Source organism: Pteronotus mesoamericanus, unplaced genomic scaffold, assembly GCF_021234165.1.
Source record: "Pteronotus mesoamericanus isolate MK-2021 breed Mesoamerican mustached bat unplaced genomic scaffold, CSHL_Meso_final scaffold_1186, whole genome shotgun sequence".
NCBI lineage: Eukaryota > Metazoa > Chordata > Mammalia > Chiroptera > Mormoopidae > Pteronotus > Pteronotus mesoamericanus.
Genome location: NW_026555302.1, coordinates 2,850,328 through 2,869,134, shown reverse-complemented (window position 1 = coordinate 2,869,134; position 18,807 = coordinate 2,850,328). Strand labels below are relative to the sequence as shown.

Genomic DNA, 18,807 nt, shown 5'->3' with positions numbered 1-18,807 from the left:
CTCCTTGAGAAGCCAGTTGGCCAAGATCAGAGTGACTAGAACTTGTTTGTGGCATATCTTCAGGTGGCCCAAACCGGAATCTAGGAACACCAGCGACCTGTGGGGAACTAGACAAAAATTAATTTAAGATGAAGTTTAAAGTTACCCCATTTAAAACACAATGATATAAAGAATATGGAAAGAATGAACACAGACAAAATGGGGAGGAAATAGATTGAAAATTAAGTTGATAAAGGAATTCTTATACAAACATTTTCAAAATATTAGCGGTCAAAGGTTTTGGTAACAATATGAATAAATTCACACTACATATGATATATACATGTCTCACATTTCTTGAGTATGCTAGAAATCTCTATGTAGATATCTTGAAAGTGACACAGATGCAAAATGGACCGTAATAAAGTCAGAATGAAGTCATGAAACAAAACTTTGCCTCAGTTTTCACTGTTCAGTTATAGATAAATTAGGTTGCCTCTCTAGCCCATTTTTTATCTGGAAGAGTTCACAAGATGACTCCCAACATCATGAAAAAATCTACGATGACTAGAAACTTGTTTTCCCCCTGCCCTAATAACTCTATCACCCACCTTCCTGCCTGCAATCCAGGATATAAGACAGCATTATTTCGTTCTTTAACATCAGAAGAGTATCGAACCAACAGAAAATATGTTTCATTCCTTCTAGAAACTTTAAAATAGCTGGTAGTATCTATGTATATGTACTGGTTCAAGAAATATTTCTGAATACTAAGTGTTCAGTAAGTAGTAAATATATTATAGCTTTTCCCATAAATCAACATAGGAATTATTTATATATCAACTTTTAAAATATTTATAAATGTGGAAATAAAAATCACATCAGAACAGTTTATCACCAAATACATGCAAACCCCACCTCTCCCTCATCCTTCATTAGCTAGCCAGCTGCTAATGTTTATGAGTGTACCTCTGTAACTCTTGAATATTTTCTTTTCCATTTCAACACTACTACTTTAGCTAAGGACATTCTCTTTCAGGTGGATTAAAACTTATCTCCAGACTGTTATTCTTGTATGGAAAAATCTTGCATTCTTCTGAGCGATGCCAGAATCCTGTTGATTGGCCAGCACTCAGAAGCTGTTTACTGGAGTGACTGTTTCTGACTGGCTGACTTTCAGAAAAGCGGGGCTGACACGGATTGGTTTGCAAACTGTTAACTGAGGTGAGTTACAGTTAACTGAGCGAGTTTAAAACTAGTTCTGATATCATGTGTTACCACATACTATAGAGCAATTAATCTTTCCCGATTTGTGGGAACTTTTAAATTCTGATCTTCAGTCACCATTAACTGTCATATTTTCGTATATGTTTTATCCTTTAAGTGGAGTGGTAGAACACAACACAACATAGGTTCTGGAGCCAGGCTGATTGGTTTGAAACCCCAAAATGCCACTTCCTGGCTGTGTGACCTCTGGCAAATTCATTAACATCTCTGTGCTTCTTTATCTATAAAAGAGCAACAACAACAGCAGTGTCTACTATCCTACCTATGAAGAGCAAATAAACTGATTCATGAAAATGCTCAGTAAGTATTAGGTATTCTTTTGCATAACTCTTGTCCCCATTAAGTCCTCTCAGATTCTTTCCTCCTAATGTTGGAATAAATCACTTCTTCACTTGTGTTAATAAAGCCTATTGTTTATTGCTTCTCTTCCAGATTATTATAGTTATTTGTTCATATGCTTAGCTTTCATTAATACTACTATCCACCATGATCACTGTCATTACTATCACCTTCACCAATATCTACAAAGCATTTTACTATGTGCCAAGGTAAAATTCTAAACATGTTAACATAAATTAATTTATTTAATTCTCACAAGTTATAAGGTAGGAACTAGTGTATCATTATTCCCATAAATAAAGTGAGGGTACTCAGGAACAGAATCTAGGTAATTTGCTACAGCTAAGTTTCAAACCCAGGTACTCTGACTCTGAAGTCCATGTTTTTAATCTTTGTTGCATTGACTCTAAATTTCAAATTCCTGAAGGAAGCAACTGTATTCCATTCACCTTGCTATAATTTCCCCCAAACTACACCCTCAACTCTCCTAACCAAACCCCCCAAAACAGTACACAGTAGAGTAGAACTCAACTCAGTAATGAATCAATCAAATGTAAATAAATTAACAAGAAAACAGGAAGAATTTGATCAGTCTCAAAATGATTCTCTTTCATTAACTTACTGAATTGCTTCAGCAAACCCATCAGTACGATGTGGCACCACAAGAGTTGGGGTACTTGGAACTGTTCTGTCTTCATCATCAAAAAAATGCTGCTGCTAAAACAAAAATAGAAAACAGGAACTAAACAGGATGACAGGAAATTACATTTAACTACACAAATACTTACGGAATGAATAAATTGATTTCACATGGTGGTAGGTACTTACCATGCTACCAATTCCTGGAGTCAGCTGAAGCCCACGTCCTACAGACTGCCTCCGCGTCATCTGAATTCTCTGCATCAAGAAAGGAATTACATTTAAGAAATTAGACAATGAAACAAACACTAAACAACAACAGATATAGTTTATTACACTGGTAATAAAACAAACAAAATGTTCCTGCTACTAACCTTGAACTAAAGAAATCAGTTTTAAACAGTGACAACTTTTTAATTATACAGACTATAATATCAACCAGCAGATAAATATTTCATTAACCAATAAGACAAAATATTAACCAATATTTTAAACCAATCTTTGATCATATCTTATTTCTTTTTAATTAAACTATTTAATTAGTAAGTATGCTTTTGTATCTTATGGCTTAATTTTCCTTTGGAGTTCAAATAGCAGTACTAACTACAAATAAACTGTTTCTCAATTTAGACAATTCTAAACTAATTAATTTGGTATGTTTTGCAGGATCCACACACAATCCTTTAAGACTTTACATTTTCACATAATGCAGTTTTCTTCACCAGTGGTAGTTTAGCACAAGCTACACTACTTAATGGGTTAAAACTGAAGACAGAGTATTAGTAAGAGCCTTTGTACTTTTCCTCCTATTTCTGCAAGAGCTTCTGATGAAGAGATGTCCAAAGGCTGCAACATGGTCATGCACATTTTCATTAATTTTAAAAATAGAAATTAACATGTGTGATTACAAAAAAATGAGAGAAAAATATTTTGTTAAACAGAACACAACCTTTTTTTAAAACCAATATGTGCACCTTAGATAAAGAAACCTTCAAAACAGATGGTCAGCTGCTTAAATACATTTTACATTAATTGAAATCCAAGAAAATCTTTTTCCTTTTGTAACCTGTAGAAAGTGACCACTTTTATGTGTCATGACTATAATCATTTCAGCTTATATACAACTTTTAGTCAGCCCAGCCTTTTTGAGAAGAAATCAGAGAATCATTTCAGTTAAAAAAGTTTTTATAAAAAATGACAAAACATTAAAGCGTTTACTTAATCTGTAAAATAATAATAATAATATCATCTAATAGAAAGGGAGAAAAGTCAAGAAATTTTAAAAGTTCATTTTTCAGAAGGACCAGTACTTTTAGTACCTGAACTGGTGGTCCCAACTCTTGAGGAGGGGCATGAATGGTCAGTCTTGGGGGCAGGGGGTGTGGTGGACGTCTTGGTGACTGCGGTGCTCGAGGGGTCTGTCTTTCAGATGCTGATGATGGCTGTTCTCTAGAAATCTCCTGGGAAAAAGATGACTCTGCAGTACCTGTATTTCCTTCACCTATAAAAACAGAGAAACTTCTTTTGAACTATTGAATTTACCACAGAATAACTTGGACAATCCCTAGAAGTATAAATGTTGCCACTAAGAATGTTTACCTCACTCATGTTTTCAGGAGGAAAGTGGTAAGGTGTGGCAGACCTAGAGATAAGGGGTATGTGGCTGTCAGTGTGGCTAAATTTAGGCAAGTCCCTGAACCTTTTTGAGTCTACATCTTTGATTGGTTAATGGAAAAAAATGTAACCTATAACAAAGGTTTTTTCTGAACGTATTGAATAATAGACATACAAGCACTTAGCCTAACATGTGATAAAAGAAATATTTAATAAATATTGGTTCACATTATTAAGGTGAACAAACTGCCTAAAGGTCAGACCATGATGGTTATCATATCACTCAAACAATATGAAGGAGATTGGGAAAAAAGCCTTATAATGACACTCTTATATTTTGGTTTTCCTAAATTTTGAATTTAATGGTTCTTTAGATGTCTGGGTCTTCCACATACATTGCAGAATCAACAGCAGCTGTTTCCTACTTTAAAAGTGGAGTAGGACATCACAGAATTTAGCAGTTTGAGAGTCTGAGGTCTACAATCAGATTCTACCTCTAACAATTGATAGCTTTGTGACCTTGGCTAAGTTACTTGGCTTGTTTCTGCTTCTGTTTCTCAGATTCTACCCTGGTACTTAAACCTGAGCAGCTTATTGTGAGAATTCAGTACAAATATACATGCTCAGGAAAAGCATTTTTATAATTACTGGCAACATATATAATCTATCCACTAACTTAATCTTGCCTAGACTGCCAGGCCTATTTTTGCTTGACTTAAAAAAAAAAAAAGAAAGAAAAAAAGGAGAAAAGAATCTATCAAGTATTCAGTGAGCATCTGTTACATGCTTTGTATCTAGGAAAAATGTATCTCTTAACTTTTAGAGATAATACCTACAGATGCGACCACACCATCAGCTCAGAATGGTCCCATTCTAATGAGACAACAGACTGAAACCACAGGTCATGCACAGAATTATGTGCAGAGACCTTTGTCCTCCAGCTATACCTGGAACCAAAGTCTTGTCTCCTCCCCCCACCAAATGAAAGGATCAGGACATAACCAAACTTGAACACCAGCACCTTTTCAGATGCCAAGATGTGTTGCCCAGGAAGCTTTGGTGTTGATGCCCCAGTGCCATAAATGTCCAAGCTCCAAGGCCCCCCAGTTAAAACATGCCCCACCAGCACTGTTTCCCCCAGCCCCTTAGTAGCCCTTAACCTAGTTCAGTGAATAAGATAAATATGAGATACCATTAGCTCTCCATCCTCTTGGTTGGTGTCTTCTTGATTGATAAACCTTTCCTTACTCCAAACTCCAATGTTTTGAGTGGCCTTTTGAAGCGTTGGGCACACCAACTTCAGCTTCAGTAACAATCCGGCAAGCCAGCCAGGAACGGGTGCTCTTGGAAGGCCAGCCCTGGCTGGGGTTTCCCTCTGCGAGCCCTGAAGCACCACCAGGGCGGTTTGCCTTAGGGGCTCGGAGGGAGCTTTCCCCGGCAGGTGCTGGCCACCCTTGGCACACAGGTCACTTGGAATTAAGAAAACGCTTTGGATTTCAGTCTATGGTTGGTTTTATTTCGGGTACGTTGCTCCATTTCGGGAGTAAGTGCAGTCAAGAATCGTTTCTCATTACATGGCTTTCCCTCGGAACGAAGCATTTTATTTTCAATTTTTTGGGGGGCATCCCTCTGAGAGTCAGATCAGGGTGGTTGGGCTCTACCCATTTGCTGTTGTTTTGACAGGCCGTATTAAGTGTGCTTGCTGTGCCTGTGAGCCAATGGGCTCAATCTGGAAGTAGGGTCAGTCACCCTGTATGTAAACTGGGAGCTCCCTTCTCTTTTCCCTTGGAGAGGCCAAACTGCTTTGATTTGAGGTACCCTGTTGGAAAGGGGAATCATTGTAGGATTTTTACCTGATTTTTGAACCAGTTCATTTGCATTTGTTTGGGCACTTGAATTTGAAATTTGTAACTTGCCTTGTTTACCTGAGATTTGGTTAGGAGAGCACTCAATTTATTATCTGGTTTGTGTGTTGATCTTACTCTGTGTGTACTCTGCTCATTGCCCTGGAGGTTAGGGAGTAATAGTGCACCTGTGGCTTTGTCCTCTCCCCCATCTTCATCTCCAGCCCCGGCAGCTGGTGTTTGCATCAGGCTTGATCCTGGCGCCGTCTTCCTCTGGGTGAAACTACCAGTTTTAATTCAGGTGTCCTCCAGCCACCCTCTTTACCTCCTGAGCTTTCTGACTTTATTGCGCGCATTCACGCTCCACTTTCTGTTGTCTGTTTGTTGACCAGTCCACATTAAGGGACACCCTTGAAGGATCCCGCTTTACCTCTGAGTTTTTCACTGTACCTGAAACACTGGGCCATAAAAGCTACTAGCGTTTTAAAATGAAAGCTATCAGATCTGTCTATAGATATAGGATATTTCTACCCTGAATGGTATTGCTATTTGTATTAAATTGGCTTCAACAAACAAGTGTTTATACGAGAACTCTCAAAAAATATAAGACTAACCCAATGCTTTTCAGAATCATGTGATCTTGGAAAATATTTGATATTAAAGCTGGTTTTAAGTTGGTTTTGTTAAATAGGCATATCTTTAGAATCATAAGCATTAAATAATGCTTTTATTCTATCTTGGTTTATTAGTCAATAAGGTCATGTTATCTCTGTTGCAAGATCTGTCAGCAAGAAAAGTAATTTGGTATGATAAAATTTTCATAAGTAACCTAAATTTAACTGTTAGGAGCAAGTAAATTAAATAAATGTAAGTAGGATTAAAAGGTTTTTTTTAGGTTAACACTTCGACAATAATTATATTGTGTAAGTGTGCTTAAATTGGTTTTCTGAATTTCTGGGAACTTGGAACTTTAAAATTTTGTTAGTTAAATTAAATGATGGATATTTGCTGAATATCTAAGTCATTACAAATTAGAATCCTGAGAAAGTTAGTCAAGTAAGTGAATTTAACATAAAAATACACTGATACAAGATTAGAGTTAGGTTTTCTCTCTGCTAAAAAGGACTATTGGTCTACTATATTATGAAAAAGTTTTCTGCCTGGAAAGCAAAGATTCTGTCCTTTACCAAAATAATTTTGTGTTATACTGTTTTAATCAGGTACTTGATTACTTAAGAAAATGGAATCTCCTGAATAGTAAGAACTGAAGTTTTGCTATGTAAATTTGTGGGTATTTTTTCTTTTCCCAAGATTTCTGGAACTTATGGGGAATTTGAAGGCGGCTCCAAAGAAAGACATACACCTTTATGACAAAGAAAAAATGTACGTATTTTCATATTGTGGGCACTAAGAATAGGTTATCTTCAAAAGCAAATTCGCGTAGCTTGAAAGTTATAGTATGTTTTCCTAAAGAAACAGCGAACAAGGGCAGTTGCCGTTTCAGCCGCGGCTCCGCTACAGTCTGCAGGGCTCGGCATGGTGGTGCCCAGGCTGCCAGGGCTGCCTGCGTGGTTTTCTTTACATGTATAATTAAGTATCACGTCATAATTATTTATAATCCTAGTCAAATGTCCAAGTTTTTTGATGTATTTTGACGAACTCCCCCAAATTTAACTTGTAAATAGCCATGATCTGAGAATAACTGATGTATTCCAAAGGGCCCCTGAAGCATCTCAAAAGATTTGTTTTCTCTTCTTACAAAAGAGAAATATTAAATTAGGCTTATTTCAGTTTATTGAAATTACACGGGAAGCACTGTCAAGTAAAAATAACACTGAGCCTTCTTTTTGTTGTATTTGGGCATGTTATAAATGTTCCAGATATGTATTTGAAGTCTGAGATATCCTGACATAAGAAGTTTGTGATCAAAATTAAATGAATCTTGGGGCTACGGGAAACCCAGGATGGCCGCTTGACACCTTGGCTTGTTGGCACGTTTTTGGTTTCTGCACACCTTCACTCACCAGGGAACATTTAAGCTAGACTTCATTCAACTGCCACTTAATTTGTTATCAGTATGTTCTTCTTTTTGTATGTATGTGTTCTGAACAAGTTGAAGCATTCTCCTGCCACAAGGTGGATGCCCTTACAGTGGTAAAGAAATCATTAGAAAATGTGTTTCCCATTTGGGGTATACCTTCCCAAATGAATCTCTAGTGACTGAGGTACCCACTTCACTGAGAAAACCATAGGAACCTGGAGAGACAACTTTGCAATTATCAGGAAGAAATGAATTCAAGGAAAACAAGTTTAATTTCACAGGACTGAATGAGTTGATGAAAATAGCTCATTACAATTTTTATGACTCTTACATTTGAGATCTTTGACTTTTTAATCTTTTGGTTTCCAGATAAAAGGAAACTTATTTACCAATGACTTGCCAATTTGGTAAATTATACCTCTGTTAGCAGAACTGAAACATTCCCCCCCCCCCCTTACTGGATCCCTCCAGAATCTAGAAACTTTTAAGGAATATTTTTATTTTTATGGCAAAATGATTATTTGCAAAAGTTCAGTAAGAATCTGTTCTCTTTGCAAGAGAATACAATTAGAACCTGGTTTTATTACCAATGTTTGACTGGAGTGTCATGCATAGACTCGGATATGCCCAGAAAGCTTTGAAGAGATAAGATTGACTTTCGAAGCCAATAAAAGCCACTTGGAAAACAGCCTGGTACCTTGTTTACATGGTTCACAGCAGTCTTACTAGGTGCGAAACTATGGCTGCTTCTAAAGAGATGCAAAGAAAGAACCTCAGAGCATGTTGGGACCTCGAGAAGAGAGGAAGTCACCCAAATCTATAGGTATTGCAGAAATCTGAGAGCTTGGCTTCTTAGTCTTGAGAAGCTATTTAAAAGTTTAAGATGAATATTCCTTAGGAAAATTCCAGCAAAGCAGACTTAAAGATACCTATATGGTTAATTACTATTCCTACTGGACTTACACAAACAGGCCAAGTGTACTCAACCCAGATTTATTTTGCAGATACATTAGTCTTAATTTGGCTATCTTTGATTAAAAAAGGGTGACTTTAGAGAGAAAATTATGTTTCAAAGGAAACTATAATATACCTTTGTGGATATTAGATTCTAGTGCTGTCCACTGTCTATTCAGTTTTGTTCTGTTTTGTTTTCTACTTGTAAACTGGACTGGATCCTAAATCCTTCTAGTGACCTGAAATCACTCAGAACGAAAACTGCCCTTTTGGTTTGGGTCCATAAGTACATAGTAACAAAAGTTACTCTTTATTCTTTATGTCATTAGGGTACAGGTATCCCGGCCTGCTACTATCTCCATCATTGTTGCGGTCTCTGCTTGTAAAACGAACACCCTGCATGCCCCCTCTAAGGCGCAGGGATCATTGTGGGAGAGGCAGGCTTAAGGGGCAGATGAAATGGCACAATGGGCAGCTAATCATCCCCATTATTTGAATTTGGACTTGGGTGCCCTATTTCTCTGAAGATTAAGGGGGATTTGGAACTGCTGAAACAGCTCTAAATGGTCCTATCCTATTTAACAAAATACTGAATTGCTTTCCTGAGACAGCAGACCAAAACCGCAAGTCACAGATAAGCAAAAGCAGAGGAGAGAACTTTGACCTCCAGCTGCACCTGGAATCAAGTCTCACCCCCCACCCCCACCCAAGGGCAAGGACATAACTGGAACTTGAGCACCCAAACCCTTTCAGATGCCAAGAGTCCGAGTCCCCTGTCCAGGAAGATCCTGTGTTGACCCTTTTTTTTTTTTTTTTTTACCATAAATAGCCAAGTTCCAAGGTCCTCCGAGTAGCACTTGCCCCACCAGCACTTCCGCATGCTTGTTTCCCCAGCGTCTTAAGTCCAGCAAACAAGGGGGAGCTCAGGTACCATTAGGTCTCCCACCTTCTCCACTGACACCTTCTTGATTAATAAACCTTTCCCTACTCCGAAGTCTGATGTTTTGAATTTTGGCCATTCGAATACATGACCTTTGGTATCGACAAGGTAAAAAATTGTCCTCTATATCACAACTATGTGATACATAAAAGATGTATTTTAAATTTACAAAATGCTTTGTAAAATGTAAATCATTAACCAAAGTATCATTAATGTCTCCCTACCTCATCTCCCTTAAAAACTGGTTTTTGTTACATGGTTTTTGGTATTCATTAGTTTATTTTTCTCTTAAAAATTTAAAAAGAAAACCTGCCTGTCCTTACTTTCCTTAATTTAAATGAACATATACCTTGTACTTTAAAATACACAGGTCATATGAAAGAGAGAGTTTTCCCAGTAGCTTAAATATTTAAGGTTTTTATTATATTACTACTAATGACTTTGGCTCAGTATTATCTACAAAACCAGGATATTATACCAAATATCACCAATTTTTTAAAACACATTTTAAAATGATACTAAACTTTTTTTCTATGAATTTCATAACCCTTTACTGCCTACTATATTTCAGTGGCCCTCCAGGACTCATCTTTTCAATGATTTAACAAAAAACATGCTATATTGGTAAAAAAGTATTTTATTTATTGGATAATCAGACAATACTGCAAAACTCCAATACCCACAACTCTTGAAACACGTAGCTTGATTAGACTGACCTCTTCTGGTTGTGAACTGCTGTTAGAATTTCCTGACTTAATTTTTCCACTTAACAAGAACAGCAGCAACACGTGGCATTTATAATACTTTATAGATCAAAATGCTTTAACCTTACAGTAAATGAGGTAGAAAAGATAGCATAATGACTGCACTTTACACAAATAAGACCATAGCAGACTTTATGACAGAATAAAATGACAAAGCTAGAAAAAGAGCCAATTTTTTGCTTGCCAATTTAATAACCAAGTTTTATTACCTATGCAATAATTAAATGCAATACTAATTTAGAAAATATTACCAGAAATGTTCAATGAAAAAGACTAAAAATCTCACCACTGTTTTGAGAATCAGCAGCTCTCTGATTACTTTCACCTCCACCCATACTTTCTTCTGTTTCTGTACCTGGATCAGTCCCATCGCCACCCTAAAAACAACATATCAATACTAAGTGCAAATAAATAAAATATAATTATCTTTAAAAATATGAACTAAACCAAACCACAGTAAAAACAAACCCGAAGGTACAAAAAGTTATAGTGTGCTGAGAATATAGGCCTTTTTATACCCTTGGGGAACAGAAAGTTTTCCAAGGAAGCCCTTGAAACAGACGGTCAAAATTCTAACTAGTTACCTCAGCATCATCAGCTTCATAGCCGTCATTGCCATCTGCACTACCAGTGCCTTCATTACTATCATCACCCTCGTCTCCCATCCCTGTGTCATCTTCGTCATCATCCTCCTCTTCCTCCTCTTCTTCATAATCCTAGAAAAATTCCCCAAGTACAAATAAAGATCTAGGATACAGCACACATGTTCGCACTTCTTGATACCATGCTTAGAAATTTATGTGACACATTGTTGATTAGGATACGGGAGCTGTCCTGAAAGTTGTTATGGGATTAGTTCAGTGGTAGCGAGTATCAAAAGTGTGCAGTTTACCAGAGGGAGTACAAGAACAATCATTTCTGAAATTTCATTGTTCATATGAGGCCAGTCAAAAAATCTGAAACACATTGTTTGATTAATGAAAGAACCTAAAATGTGAAGCTGTCAATACAGGATTAACTCTCAAAATAAAACACAAAGTTTCACTTAAAATATGCTTCAATTATCATGATACTTCAATTTCTTTTGAAAATAACTAAGGGGCTCCATTAAAAAAAAAAAATCCTAGTTTATTCTATTATTTCCAGAAACCACAGGTCTTACAATTCACAGTCAACTTATCAATAAGATTTAAAATTAATCGTTTAAATCCTAACGTGCTTAGCAATCATTTAAAAAACATACTGGGATATTCCATCACTTGTTTTATATTCAATTTCACTATAAAATATTTAGGAGCTAATCAGGATAAAAGAAAAGCAAAATAACTGATTGATATGGACAGAGAATCAGAATTTATTGGCTGATGCATTAGCAGTCCCGAAGATTTCAGCATTTCATGCAGCAGTCTAAGCAATGGATGATTTCAAACCAAATTTACCTCGTGATCTCCATCATTTTCATCATCATCCTCTTCTTCGTCGTCACTGTCAATCACAATGACATCGTCTCCTTTGCCTTGACCATCTTGGGATGAAGTTGTCTGCTGATCTGACTGCAGGGCTCCAAGGTCTATTTGTAAAGACTGAGAGGTTTCTTCACTGTCTTCCATTGGTGCATAATCTCCCTGGGTGACTGCCTTTAAAAATCATCAAACAATTATAAAAAGTCAAATATGCCTAAAACTATCAGAAACATGCCACAGATCCAAGTAAGGACTAAAGAACACTTATGGACTACTAGCATTTTATTTTTAAAAAATATGGTTTTCAAAAGCAGAATCTAAAAACACAAAAGGAGATAAAGTGTGGGTTTCTTTACTGTCTTCGTCTATAAGAACTATACAGAATATAACGAGTCATAATGTGATTCACATATGCAATTTAAAATTTCCTAGTAGTCACTTAGAAAGACAAGACATAAGTGAAATAAATTTAACAATATACTTAATAGAGCCAAAACATTTCAACATGGAATCAAATCTGTAATAAGTCTTCAAAGTCCAATGTATATTTTACATTTACAGCATATTTCAATTTCAAGAACAGCCAACTGGTTAATTGACAGTGCAGCAGCAGACCAAAGTCAGGAAAAAAAAATACCCATAGGCCTACAACATAAAAATGTTTCCCCCAAAATAGAAATAGTCTGGAAAATATACCAAATAAGCTATTACTATTGTCTTTTTACAAAGACACGCCTACCATCCCCAAAATTGACTATCCTAAGCCTTCAAACTACATAAAAGATATCATATATAAAAATAATTCTTTGTTTAATCTACTTCCTCACAATTTCATTTTGTTAGTTGCTCAAATAAACTAATTTTAACTTTATTTTTGGTATTTACTATATAAAAAGTATCTACTTCTTACTTAAGCATTCAGCAAAATCTATTTTTTATATAAGCCAGAAACAATGTCTTCTGAACTAAATCATCCATAAGATTATGTTTACTGTAATGGTATAATTAAAAATGTGCCTCAAAGTGACAGGCTTATTTCAAGAAAAGCAAGACTTATCAAGAACACCTGCTTCATTGTCAGAAAATCAGAAGAATTAACTATTACACGTTCAGTAAATAGTGCTAGAAGGCAGGATGAAAAGCCAAATGGCACTTTTGAGTCATATACAATTTTGCCAGTCACAAGAAAAAACTTTGCAGACTTTAGTGTAATTTAAACAAATCTAGCAATAAAATAGAAATTTACATCTTATTATTTCAAAATTGTTATTATGCTCTTCAGATGATACTTGCTGAAAGGTACATGAAAAAGATGTCAGTGTTACCTCTTTAACCCTAAAGGGTTAATTTTCTTTTTTTAGCCAAGGAAAACTGGAAAAATGAACTTACGAAATTAATGCATCTAAGAAATTAACGTTTACTTGTAATCTATGGTTACTTATGATTAGCTTAAGACAATTCCTTGATTTTATAAAGATAAAATAATTTTAAAATAAAATAATCCTTAAAATTTATCCAGGCAGACAGTATTGTTTCAAGCCTAAGAGGACAATAAATCCAGATGGTCTCAGTTCAAATCCTAGCTTCAATGCTATGAAAACTTGGGTATGTGACTTATCTGGACATTGGACTTTTTTCACCTATGAAATAAGTGTTGTTTTGAGGATTAAATTAGTTAATAAATGCAAATTTCTTAGAAACAACACTTGGCTTATAGCAATGAGATATGTGTTAACTATTAGCATTACTATATTATGAATTTTCAATTTGTGGGGCAGATGTATGGGAAGAAAGTAAAGAAAACTTTGTCTAATATGTGGCAGATATTATTTTAGGGTATTTTACAATATTAAAACTTCTATTATTCCAACAGGTGAGAAAATTGAGACTTAGAATTAATCACATGCTTACAGTCACACAGCTTCTAAGTGGGAGTATTAGCAATGGAATCCTAGGTGCTGATACCTCAGAGTCTATGCATTTCTATCAGTGAGATTCTCTTGAGAGGCAATGACAGTTCAAAAAATGAAGAAGTGTATAAATGCACCTCCTTTCATGGATTAATTTAATTCAGTAAGGAAAGCAATAGAAGACCAAACTGGGCACTGTGGGTTAGCTCAAGACTCAACTGGCAATCGTCCTTCCAATTAACTGAGTGAAGACTCTTTTCTCATGACAACTCTTAGCATGGAAAAATCTGTGCTAACTATAAAAAAAAATTTCTTTAATAAAGTTTAGAGAACACAGCAGTAATTTTGAGTAAAAGGAAGCAGAAATTGCACTGGTAACTTTAATATTTCATTAGATATAAAAGCAGCCACTTAGAAAAAAGAAGTCCAAATAATGATTGAATTGTCAAAGCTAACCTCATTCATTAAAAGCAGCAATTTGTTACTTTAAATATGTTTTACTTACTTCTCCAATGGAATCTTGAGAATCTTGGTTGTATACTTGAGTCTCTACCTCTCCATCAGTACTTTCTTCTGCCATAACTTCTTCCTGAATCACAACATACAAATGAGTCATATCAATGCACGAGATAAAGCATTAAGTTAGTTCTCTCAATAAAATAAAACTCACCTGTAATTATAAAACTGTATATCAGAAATGTTCATTTATATTTACTTACAAAATATCATCACATTCCTCTTTAGTAATACAAAATAAGGCTATGAACAGCAATTATGCTAATGAAATTAATTTAGTAGTCTCAATGTTTGATAGTAAAACAATTCATTACAATTTATCCTCAAAAAAGGAGCCCTGGCTAGTGTGGCTCAGTGGATTGAGAACCAGCCTGCAAACCAAAGGGTGGCTGGTTCGATTCCCAGTCAGGGAACATGCCTGGGTTGCAGGCCAGATCCCCAGTCAGGGGTATGAGAGAGGCAACCACACATTGATGTGTCTCTCCCTCTTTTTCTTTCTCCCTTCCCCTGTCTAAAAATAAATTAATAAAATCAAGAAAGAAGGAAGGAAGGAAGGAAGTAGAGAGTGAGTGAGAGAGAGAGAGAGAGAGAGAGAAAGAAAGAAAGAAAACAAACTAATTTTGGTTAATGCAAAAAAAAGATGGCAGGTAGCAGTTTAAAATGTTCATGAGACTATAAACTTCCTTCTTTGAGTTCAAAAAAAAGAAAGGAATTCAACCTATGCTATACAACCATATTTTAAAAATTTAAATAGGAGCTAATTTATTTAAAGATATGCAAAGGATATAAACACTATTGGCGAAAGCAGTAACATTTGAGCTGTCAGTAGAAACTTTGTAGGAAGTTAAGAGTTTTCTGGAGTTACAGCATTCACCTCATAATGCTGTAACTAAAAGAGTATCTTAGCTCTACCGACAGATGTAAAAATAAATAGAAAGACCTTTACACACCTCAGTTCCTACAGGTGTAACACCTTTCAATTTCTTTGGAAGAGGCATTTCCACGGTATCATCAGAGACCTGGTCTGATGCTTCTATGGTGCTATCCTCTTCCTCTTCACGTGTACGCTTTGGCAAAGAAGAACTTGGGGTAGCTGAAACTTTGAATTTAAATCTTGAATTAGAGCCTGATAATAAACTCAATTTAGACAAAGTTAATTTTAAAAACTAAACATGAAATAGAAAGTTAGGAATACAATCATCCATTCTAATACCTGTAGAAAACAAGTATGTACAAAGAACACTCAAGATATGTATTATATCCAAGACACCACAGAAGCACAGGCCTACTCTTAATTTCATTTTAAAATTGATCTTACCAGTGCCAAATACTGCCGTGGAAGTAGAAGGCCGTTCAACTGGTGAACTCTGAACAACCTCTACTATGTTTGGGGACAGCTCTTGATTTGCAGGCTCAATCTGAGGATGACTCTGTTGAGTGGGCTGTACAAATGCTGTAGCCTGTGTTTGCTGCTGAACAGTTAAAATGGGCTGAGGAATAGAAGGCTGGACGTTGGGACTAGTAGAACGAACAGATCCACTTGTGCTTCCAAAAACTGGAACATGTTCCACAGGCCCTTCTGATTGCATAGCTGAAAAGTAATTATAATATTTAATATATTAAGTCTCCTATTCTTACCAAAGTTGAAATTATTGGCTGCCTTCTGTGTTACAGCTGACATTTTGTGCAGTCATTTGTGTGCGTATGTCTCTTACCACTAACTAGATAAAAACAGAGGGTAAAGGTAATATATTACACATTTTTGTATTGCCTATGTGACTGATAAAGTAGCTGAATTAAATAAATATCCAAAATGGTTTTTTATCTATTATCCTATCTAAATTATATAAAATTATATTATATAAATTAAATTTAGAAACTGAGTCAAATATGAGTTTTTACTAAGCATTATTTTGTTTTTAATTGATATAAAATGGCTATTATGTTGAATTGGTACAATACTATATCTAAAAATCATTCTATTGAATGTAGCTGAAATAAAACATTCTGTTTCTATAGCATATACTCATATTATGTATTTCTGAATGCTTAAATAACTTACTAAATTCTAACATTTGTTAAGACAAGAAGCCAAGGAAATTGCATTTACTGAAGGTTTACTAAACACCTACCTATCTTGGTGTTGGATGAGAGGATTAAATAATGAAAATTCTTACCCTTTAGGAACTCAATCTAGTGGAATAAAAAGGCATGTATTTAATGAAATTGTAACTGCCATAGTGAGTAAGAAAGTGCCATGGGAACAAAGTGGGGAAAGTAATTAAGAGATCAGATAATTTCAATGAAAAAGTGATGTCTGGGTTTAGCCAGTGACTTAGTATGGTTTTTCCAAAGTGGATTTCATATCATCTTTCTTAGCTATTGCAAGTGAAAATTTGGTCCTAGAAAATTGTGCCATATATTGATAGGGCCATATTCTCCCTTTCTTCAGTTAGAAACCCAACAAAGTTAGAAGGGAGAAAACTTGCTGCATTAATAAGCATCCTGGGAGGTATTAACTTGAAAATGTTAACTGCCTACTTGAATTATCACGTCTGTCTTTAGTTTTAGTGGAAGCTTCATTTAGCCCTAGCGTTACTGTCATCCTCTCATAACAAATCTAAATAAGCAGCCAGTCCACTCATATCTATATTACATTACTTACCTTCTTGTGATTCCACTTGTGTAGTGGGCATCACTGTAGCTGTTGGGGTAGTAGTAGGATTTGTAACAGTTGCAGGTGTAACCATTGGGCGGATACTGGCCCTGGGTGTTGACTTATTCCCAGCCATAGCTGCAGCTGTCACTTTACTTGGAGTAGAAACAACAGGAGTTGGCTTGATATTCGCTGTTGGTGGTTCTGATGTGCTGGCACTTACAGAGAGAAAATACAAGAGTAAATGAATTACTGTAAATATTCTTTATAAAGTTCAAGTGCTTTGCTTTTGATAAAAAGCACATGTATTTCCTGAAGTGACTGCTTCAGGTCTTACTAATTTTGTTTTTCTTAACATCGCCTTGGGTAGACTTTTGGCAGATTAAAACAAACAAACAAACAAACAATGTGTATAATTCTGTATTTTTCTTCACAAAAGATTTCAAAACTCTTTTTGAAGAGTTTTTTAATTTAAGCATTAAAACCTGTGCTGGAAATACTCTGCAGTGGTGCATCCTGACAATGTGAAATGTATTCAACTATTGATCACTTTACCTAAGCCTCAGCCCGGCCTTAACATCACAGGGAATACCGGTAGCCTGTCTTAGACATCAGTCACAAACTAAAAGATGAAAGATGTTTTCTTTGTCACAAAGCTCTATCTGATGGGACATACTTTTTGTAATAGAGTACAAAGACTTGTTTTCTCCCCAAAGATCACTGTATCTTCCCTGAACTTTAAAATAAAAATGGAAACAAAAGAAAAGAACTAAAACTCACATTCCTCTTTCACCAGAAGCTGGAGTTGTTTTCAATGTGATCTGCCTCTGCTGTTCTGGGACCTAAAGAAAAACAACGATGGATTACTGTGTCTATCCCACAGGATTCTACTAAGCAATGCCATCAAAATATTTTTTGTTAATTCTCTCTGTATTCTTGGTTTAGCCAAAATTCACTCTGAAGAAGGCTCCTCAATTGCCAAACATCTTTAAGTAAAATGTACAAAAAGATTTGTCATTTTAACAGAATTAGCTAATCACCTTATTAGTAGGTTCTTGAGGCTCATCTCTCTGCTCAAGGTGTCTCTCTTGATGCTCCCTGAGTTCCCTTTCCAAGCGACTAATTCGACCTTCATATTGTGATTTAAGAGCAGTCATACGAACATCTAATTCATCTTTCTGCTGATCTAAGGCGCCGTTCCTTTGTTTAAGCTCCTCGTTTTCTTTAGTTAACTGATCTTTTACACCTAAAGAAATAATGTGATTCTATTAATATTATAATCAAATACTGAAAATAAAGAATATTTATGTGCTTAATAGATAGTCACAGGTCATCAGATTCTATTCTTGAACTTTTATCAATACATTTGCAATAATTCTGATACACAATACATCTCAACAGGCAAAATTTTAAACATATCCATATTTATTACTCCAGATAAAATATGGTCCAACATAAATATATGTAACTTTTCCTAACAAAGATCTCAAAACGATAAAGAATCCAACATAAACTGCAGTCAGCGAAAGTCCTTTTCTATGGCCTTTAATATCTCAATGTGTATTATTAAGTGCAAGATTATAAGTTACAAAACTTTCATTTCATACAATCTATTCCATATACTCAAAAATAATTAAGTAACTATTTTTTTAATCTTATTGTTGCAAGGACACTATCTTAGAGATCATTAAAAATTTGCTCATAGTAAAACTCAGCTAATCAGGCATTTTATTTACCCACTAAGCAGATGGGCAAGCAAGTTATAGTAAGGCCCTGAGTGTGGGCCTTACTTACTTACTGGGCTGCTCTTAAACCTGACATGATTTTCCCTGAAGGGCTGGACGGGCCCTCTGTGAAGTGA

At 35.6% G+C, this 18,807-nt stretch overlaps 1 protein-coding gene across 1 annotated transcript in view; it reads right to left on the bottom strand.

Moving 5' to 3' along the window:
• TPR (translocated promoter region, nuclear basket protein) overlaps positions 1-18,807 on the bottom strand; it is a 60,740-nt gene that overhangs the window by 7,276 nt on the left and 34,657 nt on the right. Inside the window, exons 34-46 of the mRNA XM_054587643.1 lie at positions 17,987-18,192; positions 17,727-17,788; positions 16,956-17,164; positions 15,609-15,881; positions 15,241-15,389; positions 14,280-14,363; positions 11,841-12,038; positions 10,986-11,117; positions 10,688-10,778; positions 3,564-3,745; positions 2,434-2,502; positions 2,228-2,322; positions 1-107 (exon numbers count right to left, since the gene is read on the bottom strand). Of these exons, the coding sequence (XP_054443618.1) occupies positions 1-107; positions 2,228-2,322; positions 2,434-2,502; positions 3,564-3,745; positions 10,688-10,778; positions 10,986-11,117; positions 11,841-12,038; positions 14,280-14,363; positions 15,241-15,389; positions 15,609-15,881; positions 16,956-17,164; positions 17,727-17,788; positions 17,987-18,192 (1,857 nt within the window). The remainder of the gene's footprint in view (positions 108-2,227; positions 2,323-2,433; positions 2,503-3,563; positions 3,746-10,687; positions 10,779-10,985; positions 11,118-11,840; positions 12,039-14,279; positions 14,364-15,240; positions 15,390-15,608; positions 15,882-16,955; positions 17,165-17,726; positions 17,789-17,986; positions 18,193-18,807) is intronic.